This window comes from Trachemys scripta, chromosome 3 (assembly GCF_013100865.1).
Source record: "Trachemys scripta elegans isolate TJP31775 chromosome 3, CAS_Tse_1.0, whole genome shotgun sequence".
NCBI lineage: Eukaryota > Metazoa > Chordata > Testudines > Emydidae > Trachemys > Trachemys scripta.
In genome coordinates, this window is record NC_048300.1 from 44,906,345 (window position 1) to 44,923,978 (window position 17,634).

Below are 17,634 nucleotides of genomic sequence, written 5' to 3' on the forward strand. Positions count from 1 at the left end.
CCCCCCCGCCCACCACTCTCCCCTGCAGGGGCAGGAGGCAGAAGCTTGGTCCTGCGGCAGCCAAGCTCCCGCCCTCCCCCGCTTCTTCCCCCACCGTGGCACTTTCCGGCCCCTCCGCACCTCCTCCTCCTCTCACCGGGCAGACAGCGTGCCATTCAAAATCGGCTCGCATGCCGTGTTTGGCACACGTGCCGTAGGTTACTGACCCCTGGTCTAGACAAACTAGATAAACAGATTGATCAGCAATGACCATAAGTCCTACTGATTTTCATTGACACTTAGGCGTCTAAGTCCCCATTTTCAAAAATGTTTTAAGAGCCTAAATCACTTAAGTATCAGAGGGGTAGCTGTGTTAGTCTGAATCTGTAAAAAGCAACAGAGGGCCCTGTTCTTAAATCACTTAAGAGATTTTGAAAAATTTAATCCTTTTCTACACTAGACTTTTTTCTTAAAATTTCCCAGTGATGCAGCTTGACCATTGATATCAATAATGCAATTGTTACTATAGCCAAGCACCGAGGCCAGCATAGAGATAAGCCACAGAAAAACAAAATTTGAAAGTATCATTTTGACTAATTCGGAATCACATAAAGCCTGATGCCTTGCTATCCCTGTACTTCAGACTCACTGCAGTTGCCGCAGTGCAGGTGCTCAGTAGCAACGTGTTTCTTTTCAATATCTCACTCAATTGTCAATATAGCTTTAGCCCACTCTACGCAAGTCAGTTTATGATGACCTGTCATATGTTATGTTAGATTGTCTCCCATAGTGATGGATGGAGGCCCCATGAGGTGGCAAGCAAAGTTTCACTATGAGCCTGATCCTGAAGCCAATGGGGGCTGAGGGTGCTCAGCAACTTGAGTTCAAGCTCTGTGTGTGGCACAAAGCTCTATGAAGTACTCTACCTAAATCTTTCCAGAAGGATCTCCTAAGATAGCTATAAAAAAGAAGGAATATGAAAAAAAATCCACTTTTAGTATTACAGATCTAAGTTAACACTAAAAGCCATTAATTTGAAAGACATGCTTTTAAGACCAACATCCACTTACTTTTACTGCAGCCAAATAGGTTGTGGACGTCCAAATTACTAGCATTGGGAACACAGTTGTCACATTTCAAGCCAGTTACAAATTGTTTACAAACACATTGTCCAGTAACAGGATGACAAGTCCCATTAATGACTCCTGAAGGATGACAATTACAATGCTGACATCTATAAACAAAAACAAACCGAGAAAGTAATCAAAGCACATTAACACTTCAGTTAGACACAGTAGGGTTTTATTTAGTGGCTTCTTTTGTCTTACATAATTCAGAATTATAATTAAACAGCTTAGTGGACAGAGGTGCAGTAAAAAAATAAAATGCAGCTTAAAATTTTGCAAGTTATCTATTTCATACTGTTTTAATAAATACTCAGAATAAGCATTTGAAATCTGAGCATTAGATGAAATTTATGCTAAATTGGATAAAGAAAATGGTTTAGATTTAAAAACGTGTTAATATAGAATTGATCCGTACACAGAGTGCATGCATCACAGTACTGATTAATAAACCTATTATTGGTCCAATCCTATAACCCTTATTCACACAAAATATTCCTTACTCACAAAAATAGTGCAACTGAAGTCAAAATATTTATCTGGCCTGCTTTATGTATGAGAGAGATCTTCAGGATATATTCAGATCCTGAAGATTCTAAGCTTTCATCAAAGAAAAAAGTTTCTTGCCCACAGAGGCAATAGATAGGAATGCAAATGCAAAATAAATAAAAGAGGAAAGATCCAAAGACTGGGAAGAAGGAGAAAAACAGAAAAGAGGATAGAGTGGGAAGAGAAAGGTCAGAAATACCACTGGTCATAATGGGGAGCACATTTCCCCCACTATGTGATACTAAAATTGACAATAAGTTACTTAAATAAATTATAATAATTAAAAAGTTTAACTACTACACAAAGGTCCACATGCTAACTTTCCTCCTTTGTGCAAACCTCTCATTGGCATCAGTGAAATATCCTCAGTGGATTGAGATATTTGATCCTAAATCTATATGCTGGCTCATGGACCATAATTAAAAATGGAATTTGCTCCTCTCCACAGTATATATTTGAAAAGCCTGCTAAACAAGGGTTTTCGCAATTGATATATATTTTCCCCCAATGGCACCGAATTATATCATCGCTACCAAAATCAGTTAAAAATATAAGGTCTGTGATTCTCAATAATGGACTTATCCATGTAACAGACAATGGTTTGTCTTTGAGTGAACAACTTACAACACATTGCCAATTCTCTGAGTCATGCCACCACCTCAATATAGCAAATAAACCACAATTAACTTTTCTGCTCTAATTTTCTAACCTCACATTTGTACCTCAATGGACAGAACAAATGTTTAAAAAATCATGGGCCAAATCCCTGTCTGCAAGTCATTACCATACAGTACAAATCAGGAAGGGGAGCCACAAAAGTATTGTGAAACTCAGTTGCACTCACCTAAACCTGAACTGGCTGTGCAACGGTCCTGTCCTCTGGCATAAATGAGAGCAGCCTGAAGGCAGCTCTAAATTACACCAGGTGCCAACAGTCGCGAGAGGACAATTAAATAACAGTCAGGGACTTGAAGGCTACATGGAAGATTCAGTTATGTTTCCTTTGTTCTGGTAGGACACCTGTGCTAGCCTGGGAAGGTTTCCTACACTTAAGCTGATCCTCCCCTGACTGGTTACACTGGCTCTGTGGCCAGATCTCACTGGTTGTGCAATATAAAGTGAATGCATCCTATTCAAGATTCTGCCCCATATTTCCACTTCTCTTTTCTTTATTCCCTCTCTCAGACACACCTGTAGGTCAAATAATGCTGAGTTCATCTACACTTTAGGATGATAAAAGCAAAGGGGAAAAAAACAACTTTTTTCACATTGGAGTACTAAGATCCAGGTCAATAATCAGTGAAATAGACATTAAATGTGACAGATTTTTAAACAAGTTTAAGAGAACTATTCACATACATTTTTTTGCCCATCGCAGAGCTCTGTTTGTTAGAGTTCTTTTACTCCACTGCAACTCTTGCTGTGTGATCTCCTGAGTAATCATTCAACACCCTTAAAAAGGCTGATAAAAGCTAAAGCTGCAAAATAAGCTGCAAATTTGTTTTATGGACTAATATCGCTTTGGGAATAAATAAAATACATTCTCTCCTGGAAGCCACTATACTGTAGTTTGCTCTCTTTTATAGTCAAGAGAAAAGGGCAATTTTTTCAAACAACTGTATTAAGTCCTTTCATCTGTAGACAGTGCATCCAAATCCCCCTTCAAAAAGAGGTTTTGTTTAGACTATTTAAATGTCATGGTTTAGTTAGAGATAAACAATAAGATAGTGTATTGATAGGAAAATAATTCTATTTTATTATTTCATAATTTCATTACCTGCTGCTATTTAGTGTGTATAGTTTGTGGGGCCTTTTAATGCAAGTGTCTCAGTACATAAATAATGAGAGACTTCTCTTAGTACTGTACTATTGTATATTATTGGACCTGTCATGAATAAGGGTCCCCTGAGTATTTCAGTTTTCATTATCATTCACTCATGAAACAATCAAATTAGTTTTAGATACAGTACATTTACAGTCCCTTACAGTTTTCTGTGTATGTGTGTGTGTTTTGTTTTTTGCCTGAAGTACTTATTTTGTCTTCTAGCCAACATATAGAAATATCTGTTTAACTTTATTAACGTAGGCCCCGATCCTGTAAACACTAATGTATGAGTTGTCCTATTGACTTCAATGGGACTACTCACAGTTATTTCCAAGATCAGAGTCTTCATTAGTATTCTAAATAGTGAAATCAATACATTTTGTTATTTTAAAAGTTTACTGTACATTTGTGAAGTCAATATTTTTATGCCACTAAGGACTTTTATGGTAAATAAACAAACATTCCTTGAAACTTTCCAGCCACACAAGCAATATTTTCAACATTCTGGAGGACTGTTAATAACATAAATTAGAAGCTTATGTTATTTTTTAAACGCTACCTTCCCAAGACATTTTAAATCAAACATATTTCACATTTATTAAAACAGAATTACACATAATCAAAGAAAAAAGACTTAAAACATGGAAAGAGAAATACCAAGCCAAGATGAATTGCAATATTGATTTTGCAAAGATAAATGGTTTTTGTAATATTAATATAGAGAAACCTTTATTACATTGACTCTCTAGGTGCAGTTAGAGCCTCTCCAGCAATCTGTTTAAAATCTTAATTTTTCATCCTTATGGGAAAACCTCACTTGCTAAGTGGATTTCATAAACAGTAATCTGTCAAGAGATATATATAGATAAACAATTTGTAATGTTCATTGACCAGTTCATTACAGTAAACAATACAGAAGTAAGGCTTATCTAATCTCCACCAATGTTCATGACCATTAGGGGTTCTGTTTGAATCACTGTAAAATCCTGGAGTCTAAAATTTCTCCTACCCTGCAGGGAATTTTCTACTTTGCAAGCTGAATTCCACTGAATAATACTCCATGTTCCTGCAAGGTTGGTGGAATTTTAAGGCCTCATGACTGTTTCTGCATATCACAGAATAGCAACAGAAAAATGTCAGAAGTCAACACAGCTCTGGCGTTTAGATTATGGGTGGCTAGTATTCTTTGCTTGATTGGTTTTGTAATCCCAAAATTTCTAGAAAGGGACAGAGAATGCTTAAATCAGTGTGGTATTTGCAAAAAAAAAATGGCAAATCGCTCCTTTTTAAAAGAAGTCTTAAAATTTGCAAAAACTGAATGAAAACAGATAGGCAAATATGGCTACAGATGATCACTTTTAATAGAGAAACCCTTCTGAAGAGGAGAAGGAACATAACCCAACATATAGTGGAACCATCATGGATCTACTACACAGGAGGATCCAGATCTCCCAGACAATACAAAGCCAAGCTCTATGGTGGCTCTCTCCATAGGCCTGTTCAGGGATTATGGGAGTCCCAGGCATAGCTGATATAGGTCCACGAACTCTTTTGGTCTACTGGCCTCAAGTATAGCTGGGTGCACAGCGGCAGCCACAGACTTTCTGTAGATGTTCCGTTGCCTGGATCTAAGCTTGGTATGGGATTCTGTACTTCCCTTTCTCTGCGTTCCCCATATAAAACGGATTACTTTGGCTCTACACATGGGGGGCAGGGAGATGCTCCCTGTGAAGAAGTGTGTCTGAAGGGATAGGAGGGGGAGTGAAGGGAAGTACTGAGATTCGGGGCTGGGGGGCACCAACCAGCTCCAGGTTGAGAAAGAGGGTCCCTGGGTTTCCTACCTGCTCCCAGACTATTCCAGCCCAACTGGGTTCCACTCCTTGCCCCACCCATCCCCCTGGGGCATGCAGGAGTTTACACAGAGGTGAAGCCAGGGCCGGCTCCAGGTTTTTTGCCGCCCCAAGTAAAAAAAAATAAAAAGTCGGAGTGCCGCCACCGCAGCAAAAAAAAAAAAAGGCCAGAGTGCCACCCCTTCAAAAGCACATGCTTGGGAAAATGGTGCCTAGAGCCGGCCCTGGGTGAAGCCCCCACAATATTTCCATTACAGGGGTGCTAGCCCTCCTAGCCCTCCTGGTTCCACTACCCCTGCACAAAGGATAAGCATTCCACTGTAAATTACCAAAAAGCCCAACGCTAGAATTCTTTGTTGTGAGGTAAAATGGAGGCCTCGTGGGATTAAGAAGAAGAATCTTAAATGGATTTCTAATAAAGTCAGATAATAAATGCTTGCGTCAATGGGAGATTAAATCCATATTCCTGGTCATAACTATGACACTGGCATTGTCTAACTCTGTCACCGTTAACAACAGAACTGTATAATTATAAATAGCCAAGAGGATATTACCAAACATGAAGCCAAACAAACACGAGAGTCTTTACTTAATGCACTACTGCAAGGAAGGCACACAAATATTACCATGAAGAGTGTGGTATCAGAACTTGAGGAGAACAAAACAGAAGCCTACCCATTGGTGGCACAAGTCAACAGCGTACATTGTCTTTTGCCTAATATATAATTGATTGACAATTTATGGAAGCAAAAAAAGAGAGGTAGAGTATTTAAGCTCAGTCTGGATTCAAATCCCGGTTTTGTAAGAAAGAACCTTTAGGATAGTAGTAACCAAAACTCTGGGATCCAGACATTCTCAGATTAAGTTCTTTGAGATATGGATTCAGATATGAATTTGGTGGTTTGAGCCCATCTCTTGTGCACAAAAGGCATTGCTTACAAGACAGAAATTGTGAACCTTTTCACATCCTGTTTGGAACTCAAAGTCAAATCCTATTTCAAACTAAAGAATAAGGAAGATGAATTTAGAAGGAAACTTAAAATTACATTATTTTTATCCCTTACCATCAAGAGTGACAGGAAGTGAAACAGAAAATCCCCATTCTTACAGATTCCAAGACTGCCATTAACAGATACTTCTATGACCTGCAACACTAAAAAAAATCCCCTGCCTAATGATAACAATAATATAAAAGTTAAAGTGAAAAAATCTACAATGTCAAGTACACTCAGGAAGACATATACACTCACGTTCTAGGATCAGGATATATTTATTCCCCTTTTCACTCAAGGCTAATATGGGGATTTCATATCACTTTCATTTAAGTCTATTTTTTTTAAATATAAATATTAAATGTAGCAAAATACTTTACAATCATATGGTCTGCAGGAAAATGTGATAATATGAGTGCCTGTGAAATCTTATTGGACAACATGTAAAAAGGAAATTGAGATTGTGGGGATTAGACAAGCAAAAGAAGAAGCTGCAAGAGAAAGATAGAGCAATAGACAGAATAACAATACATCACCTACTGATGTACCTCAGACATTCAAGGAAGTATATTCACACTATTTTACTGTACATAAAGACTCTAGGCTACATTAGATACAAAATTTTCCCTGCACCAGAAAATTAGGGTGCTAATAGAGACAATCCACTCCTCTAGGACTACAGATTTTGGAAATAGAAAAGTCTGTCATTAGATGAATCCATTCTGTGCAAATTTTACATTTTCTGTTATTGTTAATAGAAAATTGCCACCCTTCTCCGGTGAAATTTCATTTTCACTGAAATTTTCCCACCCAGTGTTAATTATTGATAAGAACAGCATGTAAACTTTTTTCCAAGTATCACACCAAATACCTGAATAGTTGATTATTTCAGATATAGAATAACAGTAATAAGACAATCCCCAAACCATTATAAACATGAGACATAGCTTATAAGGTTTTAATTATGCTTCCACTGAAGTCAATGGCAAAACTTCCATTGACTTCAGTGGGTGTGGGTCCTGTGTAAATCTGGACATGTGTACAAATTTCAGTGGAAGACTGTTTTCAATAGATGGCCTTTTTTTTATTGTTATTAAAGATATTAAAGTTAGTTGGTGTGAGGAAATATGAAGAAGAAATTTGAAATAAACTGTATTTATAAAAACAAACGAACAAAACAAATACTTACCTCCCTGAATCAGAATCAAATCCAAAATAAAGTTCTCTGCAGCGGTCACATCTCTGTCCAGTTACGGAAGCATCTTGGCAAACACATTGGCCAGTTAGACTATTACAGACCTGATTCACTGAACCAGTTATGTGGCATAAACAAGGCAAGCAGCCAGAAGCACGGAATGGAGATATGTAATAACCTAGCAAAGATAAATTGGTGAACAAATACACATTTTAACAAACTTGCAGAAAAAGCAATACAAACAGAAGAATATAATTTTGTGCATTCATATTTAGCAATTTAATAATATACCCACTACCACCTAACAAAACTAGTTCATATACACACCCCAACACCTACAAATCTATGCAGTCATTTTGTGGAGCAGGGTGTCTAAGCCCATTCAATGGCATTTTCTGAAGCTGTTATCTATTCTCTGCTTGCCAACTCTGATTTTCTATTCTGAATCCTGCAAATCATCTTCTTAGGCAGAGCAGGAGAAAAAAACAGGACAACAGTCCCACAGGTATCAGGCAGTGGGGGAAGCAAAGATCCCACTGCATGGGAGGCACTAATGAATGCAACACAGACTGCAGGAACATGCACATAACGCCATGCAAGATCAGAGCTGTGGTTCATCTAGTCCAGGATCTAGTCTCTCATAATACCGGTACCAGTCACTTCCAAAGGAAATACAAGAAAATGATATGTCCTCACTGGAAAAGTTCCTTTCTAAAATCTTCTAGGTAAGTGGTAGGTTTATGCCCCAAAACCATCCTATTTAACATTGTGTGGCCAATGTTCCTATTATCCATATAAATATCTAAATACTTTATTTTTTACCTCTACTAACCTCTGCACTTTGTGGCAATGACTGCACCTTTAAGTAGAGGGTATTTGGCTGGCTGGCCGGCCGAATGAAGGGAAAAGTGCTTTATGGCTGCGGGAAGTGGAAAATGAAAACGGCTGCAAAAAAGGCCTGGGTGCAGTTGGGATTTTTTCGCCTTCTCCACAGCAGGTTCAGGAAGGGCTTTGTTCATGCATGGCATGAAGGGCGATAGGCTATATGTCGCAACTCATTATTTAAGTGTAGGGTGGATGTCCATAGGAAAGTTATAGAGTGACCAGATAAATGGCTTGGAAAAGGACTTAAAAAGGTGTCAGTTAAAGAAACGAATGTGTGTGTGTGTGTGGGGGGGACGGGACTCCTATGATTGGTATGGCAGGGAGCCAAACCCCCCCCCATTCTTAACCCTCCTATAAGGGGGGGTGGGGAGGTGGATGGCAAAGTCCCAGCAATGAATTTGCTGGAGGGACCTGGATGGAAAAAGAGGGGGAGCTGGTGGAAGCCCCCCAGGGTAATTACAGAATAAACAGGGGGTTGCCTGCATTGTACACTTTTATCTGCCAGGTAGTCCCAGACATCTAATAATAAAGTTGTGGCCTGATTAAACCCATATTAAATGTCTCCTGTCCTTCTTTCAGTACTGTCAGACAATGAGTTCAACAGGTTGATTCATTTTTGTGTAAAAAGTTTTCTTTTCTCTATTTTAAAAGGGTTGCTTTCAGTTTTGTCCCCCATCCCCTTGTTCTTATATTATGGAAAAGGATATAGAGAAGCATCCGGTTGACCCCCACTTCCTCACTCGTTCTGTGGTATACCTCTACCATGTCCTCTTATCAATATCTCCTTATATAAAAGTCTATCCAGATCTCTAATCATTTTCGTCACCCACATCTGAATCTCTTATTCCTACTAAATCTTTTTGACATGGACCAGAGCTGAATACTGAACTCAAGTAAAGTAGTACCACACATGTAGTAGTAGGATTTTATGTTTGTATTTGATATAATTTAGTATAAAAATAAAGAATAACAATGTAGCATGCATTAAATGTATTGGTGTATGATTTAATCATATCCTGCCAGCCACCCTTTTTGAATAGCAGAAAGGAATGGTCTAATAGGCCATTGGTAGAAATGCATCAGCCGGAATCTGTGTCTGAGCTGATTTCAAGGCAGTAACAGACCTTTTAGGGCCACCACTTTGTTGTAGGTTTAGCATTTTAAAATAAGTAAAAGAATGCAATGCTTGTTTTTCTCTTGCATTGCAATTTGATGTTCCTCTGTGTAAATCAATTCTATTTTGTGTGTGAATGAGGAATTGGTGTGTTAGAAAATAAGTGTAAATGCCATTACCAGACCAAATGTTCTAGGGAGGAACCGAGGACAGACGCAAGGGCGCCAGAAGATTACAACACGCCCCTATTAAAATGTCAAAAAAGGGCAAATTAACAACTCTAAAAATAAGACAGGCACCTATCAATGGGAACAAGATAGCTCTGATCAAAACCAGCATGGGGTAACGCCCTAAAAAAATTAAACAATCTAAAAAAACAAGCACTCATCAAGCAACAATTAATTACAGTATGATGGTGCAAAACTCACTGGTCCCAATAAAAAATTAATCACTACATAAACAGGGTGCCTTGCCATGAAACTTTGGGTTGGTCTTGCCAAGACTTCCCCAGAGCATCGTGTCATGACCGACGGAACCCATCTCCTACCTACCCGTGATCAACCTAGCTGGCCACTAGATTGATCCGGACTCTGGACTGGTAACTATAACATCGACTGGCAGGACAGAGGAGATGTATGTGTATGTATGTGCTTGAATGAAGATGCTAATTGTTGTATCTTCAATAAATACAGTGTATTTCCTTTTTCCCTGAAAAAGATTCCATATGCTTCTTATAAGCATAACATTATTTCCTCTCTCATTTCTTATACACGCTAACGTTATTTTAGCAGGGAGTGGGTTGCCCCACTGTGCATTTAGCAGAGGTTCACGTTTAAGTTGCCCCGGCCTTTTTCTCTGAGTGATAATAGTTAATTTAGAATCTAGTAGTGTGTATGAGTAGTTCAAATTATTTCTTCCTATATGCATTACTTGGCACTTGCCAACAATGAATTTCATCTATTATGCTGCCCGTTCTCTTTGCTTTGTGGTGTCTTCCTGGAGTTCTTCTCTAGTCCTGACATATCTACTTTAATTGCATGTCACCACAATGTTTACCCCTCGCCCCAACCATTAAATAAAGCCAGTTCTAATATAAGAATGCCACCTAACCCTATATAGCACTTTTCATCCATACATCTCAAAGTGCTTTACAAAAATAGAATATTTGGGTGGGAGGGGGCATCCCTTTGTCAACATTTTTCTATTATTCCTTATGGTATGACTCACAATGACTGAGAAGAATTTCCCCTCCTCTCATACACTCTTGCAGCATTCTCATAGACCTCTTAGTCACTTTTCCTCCCTGATTATATAAAGTTCAGTAAGCTTCTCTTCTTTAGTCATGTTCTTCAGTTGCTGAATCTTTTTTAGTTGTCCATTAACTCTCCCTCTAACTTTCTGATGTCCTGTTCTATAATGAAGGGCCCAAAATTGCATTGTAATGTGCTATCTAACCAAGGCATTATTTCCTTTGTCTTACAAGTGATACCTTTATATATACACCCCCAGGGTGGAATTGTCTTTCTTTGCAGCAATGTTGTGCTGTGAGCTCATATCCAAAATAGCAAAAGAACTAAACAAATTGAAAACATTAGAATTTTACTGCTCAAGTCTTTGTTCAAGTTTAGCTTCTGGTCCTCAGTGAGATAAATCTCAAGTGGACAGTCAAGTGATATCAGTCTCCAGTTAACACACATTCGCATCATAAAACAACGATACTGTTGGCACTTTATTCCAGAGAGGCCCAGAACTGAGCCATCACGGAGACTGAATATCTTGAAGTTATTAGTGAGGCAGCATGTATTATCTCATACTGCAGTTGCGTGTACAGTATAGTACCTGTCCTGTACATAAATAGAGGAGCCATTTCCCAGCAATGTCACTCTCGAGCACAATGAACAACTCAACTGCAAGAGTATAGCTGGAAGATAGGAAACAAGTTTAACCCTAGACCTCATGCAAAAGGTCAGCGCACCTCGGTAGGTATCTGATTTATAATCTGCTGAGAAAGTACTAAACATTAATATTAGGTAGACCCTAGTGCAATCGAGAAAAAGACAGACCCATATCCACTAGTGAATTAGCATAAAATTGACAAGTAACAAAGGACAGAAACAGATAAATGAGTAAGTCTAAAGTATTATAATGAATCTCAATTGAGCTGACTTGCTCATAGGAACATCTTTTATTATAATTGTTGCAGCTACAAACGCTATAGTTAAGGTTACCATTTTAGGGCCAGATCCTAAATCTGGAAGTCAATAAAGCTATGCCAATTTAGAGCAGGTAAGGATCTGGCACTATATCTCTGTTATAAATCATTTATAAACTTTTTACCATGGTGACATTTCAAAGTCCCTCAAAGCATCAGATTTTCTTTTTTAAAAGTATTTTAAAAACAAGAATGTAAATCTAGGAGGTGGGGGAATGGACGAAAAAAATTGATTCATAAACAGGACTATTTGAAAAAGATTTTTTTTTCTTCTGAATATACACAGTAAGGCCTAAATCTTCAAAAGTGACTTTCAGTTTTGGGCGCCTGTGTTTCTGGATACCCAATTAGAGACAGGTAGGGGAGGCTGATTTTAAGAAAGTGGTCAGTGCCTGCTCTCTGAAAATTAGGACCATTTGAAGTGCTTCAATATGGGCACCCAGAAGTCATTTTTGAAAAATGTAGTCCTAGATCATCAAAAAACAAGACAGAAGAGGCATCAAATTGCAAACTGATATTGCACATGTTGGGCTAAGCACTGTCCTGGCCAGCATGGCAAGAGAATAGGAATGCAACAGAAATCCTGACAGTCAGACCAGAATTCCTTGCTAGTGACAAAGGCAGCATACTGTGTGAGTATTTTGCTTCACCGCACAGCGGGAGCAGAATAGATCCCTGTCTGTGCTACTAGTGGCAGCACCTAACCATGGCACACTGTATATGCTCGTCAGTTGCAATGGCAAGGTAGGAAGGGATCTCACTGAGATGCTCTCCCTTCCACTAATGCAATGACTATTAATTGTGGGATGGGGAGATGGGAAAGGAAGGGACAAAGAATGAGGAAAAAAATACAATAATGAAGGAAGTTTTTTTTTTTTTTTTTTAAATCCCTCAACATATCAACAGCTGCGGGACCTCTAGTCCAGTGAATTGCATCATCCCCTTTCAGTCCTACCTTGCATCAGGAGGTTCTCTCTATCCAATGTTCCCTGATATCTAGTCTTGAGAAACTGTAACAGCCCACTAATTGCCCAAAACATTTGTAGTATGCAGAATTCATTAGTCTCCTAGTAGTCTTGTGTAGCATCTCATGGCATTCATCCATCTGTTGCTAACCAGAAACAGTAGTTTTGAGGAGAGGCTTTAAGAAATGGCTGCTTGGGATTTATAGTCAGTTTTCTCCAAACTAGCTGAAGTGTCTAGTTCCAGTGACTTAGGACTGAAGTCCCCTTTCAAATGTAAGAGAGGCTCCTAAAGTTACTTAGGCACTTTTGAAAATGTGTCATTGGCACGGCTGAAAATTTTATCTCAAGTCAAAGTCTGAGGGCTAGTCTACATTAGAAGCGCAACATTGGTGCAGCTGCTCTGATGCATCCAGTGAAGACGCTCTATGCTGACATGAGAAAGTTCTCCTGTTGGCAAGAGGTGGAAGCTATGTCAAATTACAGCAACGTAAGCACTATCCTCACTGATGTTATGTCAGAGGGAGACATTCTCCCACTGACATAATGTCAGTGAGGACAGTGCTTACGTTGCTGTAATTTGCATCGCTCAGGGGGGTGGTTTTTTCACACCCCCGAGTAACATAAATTATATCGACATAAGTGGTGGTGTAGACCTGCCCTGAGGGGCTGCATGGAAAGTTGTGGTCTCTGGTTAGCGAGAAAATCCTAAATGCCTTCCTGTTGCAAGGACTCTGCTCAGCACAGGTGCTAAGGCCTGAATGGTTGTGGAGAGGTTGCCCATCCAGGTCAGGGTGGCAGGGAAATGTGCTGACAGTGGGTGAAGGCAGGACCAGGGCATATATTACTTACCTGTTTTGTGGCTAGAGGCTTTAATTCTTCAGAGCTGTAAATCCACTGCCTCTCATAGGCATTAAGTTCACGTGTGAAGTAAAAAGGGGTTTTCTTCTTTTAAAAAGGGTTGTTCCTGCCTTCAATACATCACTAATTAAAATAACTGAGTGAACAGTGCCTCCCTCAAGTTATATTTAATTTCAATATTTTTTTATTCAAAAATAAAAATCTATGCAAGAAAACGATGATTTATAAATCAACAACAAACCAGGAGACCTGAGGTTTCCCCAGTTCTCCCCTTCCTCCATGAAACATAGATAATTAATCTCTTTTCTCCATGGGGAGGGAAAACAGGACAAGAAGGCATGAGGATGTGTTGACATTTTGAATCACATCAAAGTGAAAGATTTTTTGAAAGTTAGAGTGCAAATATCTATCTTTTTGTGGCTAATTTTAAGTCTCTTACTTGAATTTATTTTAAGGAAATACACTGGGAAATGAGAACACTTAAACTACTTGAGTTTATGCTATAAATCACAGAGTAAATTTATTCAGGAAACTGAGTTAAAATAGGTGCATTGTCCCATCAATCTAAACTACCCTTAATATATTTTTATGGTTGCCATTTTTACCTAATTAATTACATGCTTTTAATTAGTCTGTGATGGCTACAGATATGCTTGCAGTACATTTTGTTGTCTTTGGCCTAAGGCAGAGCCAAAGGACACGGTTTGGTTATTTGAAACTGATTAAATTGCTCCATAGTTCCATAATTTAAGACCACTATTATCATCAGATCAGTTTGTAAACAAATAATATTTTAAAGAATGCATACTCTTTAGAGCTGGGTATTCTTATTATAACTCACTGTGTTATACTTATTAAATACAGGGCTAGTATGTTGTTTTAGCAGATTTGGGTTTCTCAGGGTTTTTTTTAAATAGCTGATCTAGAAACTGCAAGATTAAGTTCAATCATCCAAAGTGATTCATTCACTGGTATGTATTCCTTCCTGTCTTCTTACCCTCTCCACATTACTCCCCACCTTAAAAATCCCCTCATTATTTCAACAGTGATAATCTAATCCTGACACCTCAAAGATCTTTTTCGGGTTACTATTGTACATCGTCATAATTTCTCCTCCCTCCTTTGAATGTATGCTGATATCAGCATCTATCATGTGGTCCAGGAAACAGTGCATTGGTCTGGGACTCTGGTTCATCTGGGTTCTATTCCCAGGTCTACCACTGGTCTGCTGGGTGACCTGAGGTAAGTTACTTCACCGCTCTGTGACTCAGTTTCCCCATCTGTAAAATGGGGATATGATATTGGCTTGCTTTGTAAAGTGCTTTGAGATCTACTGATGAAAAGAACAATACAAGACCTAGGCTAGGTGATATTATTAGGGTCCAAACCACTGAAATCAACACAAAACTCCTATTTAATACAAGGAGTACAAGATGGGGCCCTTACAATGTTAAGAAATCAAACTAATCTATAAAGCAGTAAATTCAATGCTAATCACTTACACATTTGTATATACTTCTTAGTAAAACAAGACAAATTACTCTCTCATACCAAGATTTTTTTAAACACAAACAAGTATGTGAAAATATTCCCTTGTGTGCCATGTAGGTTATTCCACATGCTATTCTGTTCATACTATCAATTAGACATTTTTAAACCATTATAGAGCTATATAAACCCTTGCCTTCACTTTTCAAGGACAAGGGTGGGTCACTGGCTCAGGAAGCCTTGACATCACTCCTCCACCTAGCCCCAGCCTGCTCTCTGATTAAGTGCCTGCTGTAGAGTGTCGGTAGGTCAGATAGAACTGGGGAAGGAATGAAAAAACCCCACAATACTGCTATATTTATTAGTATACGTACCTAAAATAATTTAAATTAATGTAAAAAAATACTAATGGAGGTTAAGCTGCATTTTTAACCTATGTTCAAGTTACTGAATGGCATATTAAAACCAATGAGGCTCTAATGTACCTTCTAATGTGCAGTGCTACTTTAACAAACTGCTTATAAATTTAACTTGAACTAAATCTCTCTCTTTAACACAGATTAGGTTAATAATACATGGGGTTTCATTATATTCACCTGTTTTCTAAAAATTAATAAAAAGATAATTATAATGCTACCCACTATCATGAACTCAGATATAAACTCCATTTACAGTAATGTGGAATGAAATTCCTTAATTGTTTCAATGTTCTGTGACATACCAATTGCATTTTCAGCTGCTTATAAGGCCAATCCTTGCTTAGCCCTTGTGGAACCTGCATATCCCCAACATGATGGTGCAATCACATGCACTTATAGGACAATTTGTTTTGCCAGCCTTCCTAAGCTGTTCCCACAGATGTCTCCACAACCTCCCCCATACTAACCACTCATGCATGGAAGACCCTTCCTGAACTGATCTTTGAGGAAACTATCTTTCAATTACTTCCTCAAGACCCCCATTTGCTGCAATTCCTATAACAAATCACCAGTCAAAGCAGGAGTAACTTTATTTACGTCTATGGAGATGTACAAGTATGGAAAACAAACTTGTATAAATTGGAGATGAATCAGGACTAAAGCCCTATCAAAAAAGATCAGTATAATAATGGAAAAGACATTTCTGATTTTGGAATACTGCAGAGTGTAACAAGCAATTTTCTTCCTATTTCCTTACCTGATTCACACTGATTACACCTTCTTCCTTGACGATTAGGCAGGCACACACATTGTCCACTAATCTGGTCGCAAACTGTTCCTGCTAATGTCCCCAAGGAGTCACAGTCACAAATCTGGCAGCCGAGAAGGTTGCTAATGGTAAGATTATACATATGAGGCACACACTGATTGCACTGAAGCCCAGTTACACCGGCTTTGCAAGGACACTGTCCTGTTGATTTGTCACACAACAGAGAGCCATTTACTGTACCAGCATTATCACAATTACATGGCAGACAGGCTAAGGAATTATTTTGTTGTACTTTGTAATACCCATCTAAGCATTCACTGCATTGTCTTCCTCCAGTATTAGGTTTACATACACATTGCCCTGTGGTAGAGTTGCAAACCATTCCTGAAAGTGATCCTGCGACATTACAGTCACAAGTCTTACAGCCAGTAGCATCCAGCCCAAAGAAGTTGTCCATGCAGGAGTCACACTGAAGCCCTTTGGTGTCTTCTTTACAATTGCACTGCCCAGTAAAAGGGTTGCAGAATTGGTTCAGTGAGCCATAGATATTGCACAGACAAGGCCCACATCCATGTTCATTAAAATTTCTGCTGATTTTAAATCCAAAATTACAACGATCACACTTGAGGCCTGAAGAGAGAAAAAGTTATTAATAAAAGGAGGAAGGAGGGGGGGACATTCAATTCAATCAACAGAAATTCAATACAAACTATATATTTTAGATTTTTTTTTAAAAGTTCTTTCCCAGCACAATTTTTAATAGCAACAGCAATGAGGTGGCTGCACAAAACTACAGAAAACAGCAGGAGCTAATGTAACAGCTATTTTTTGTATGTTTATATTTAAGAAATAGTAGGGGTTTTTTGGTTTTCATTAACAGCTTTTTAGATAGATTTATTTTCATCTCAAGCACATTTAAAAATCTCTGGCAAAAACTAAATGTGATGTAGGTGACCACTTGTTACATGGCCTATCTTCTTAACCACAAGAGAGGATACAAAACGGATGGGCAGAAGTTGTGCTGAGGGCTGTCAACTCATTTTGATGACATATACATAAACACTGCAAATTAGACTAATTTCTATGAGTTTTACTCATCATAATTCAATTTTAATATTGATTACACTTATATACCAGAGTTTATTAGGAGTCTTTATGGGATACAGAAAATGTTTTCCATAATCCAAGATGAAATAATGCTTTTGTCTAAATGTATGATTCAGTTAATACTTACAATACATTAGAAATTTTTTTTTTCATACTTCATCCTGTAGCTCTGTTAGTTTTGTTTTCAAATTCATTGCTTTATCCCTGCCTCGGAGGTTGCAGCTGAATTTTAGTTTATAACATTTACCTCACAAGAAAGCAAAGTAAATTATTATTTGAGAAATGCTAACTCACATGTGTATG

At 38.3% G+C, this 17,634-nt stretch overlaps 1 protein-coding gene across 1 annotated transcript in view; it reads right to left on the minus strand.

The window, feature by feature from the left end:
• The window catches only part of USH2A (usherin), a 548,586-nt gene that overhangs the window by 438,322 nt on the left and 92,630 nt on the right, over positions 1–17,634 (minus strand). The window contains exons 12-14 of the mRNA XM_034764482.1: positions 16,213–16,854; positions 7,509–7,692; positions 1,050–1,213 (exon numbers count right to left, since the gene is read on the minus strand). Of these exons, the coding sequence (XP_034620373.1) occupies positions 1,050–1,213; positions 7,509–7,692; positions 16,213–16,854 (990 nt within the window). The remainder of the gene's footprint in view (positions 1–1,049; positions 1,214–7,508; positions 7,693–16,212; positions 16,855–17,634) is intronic.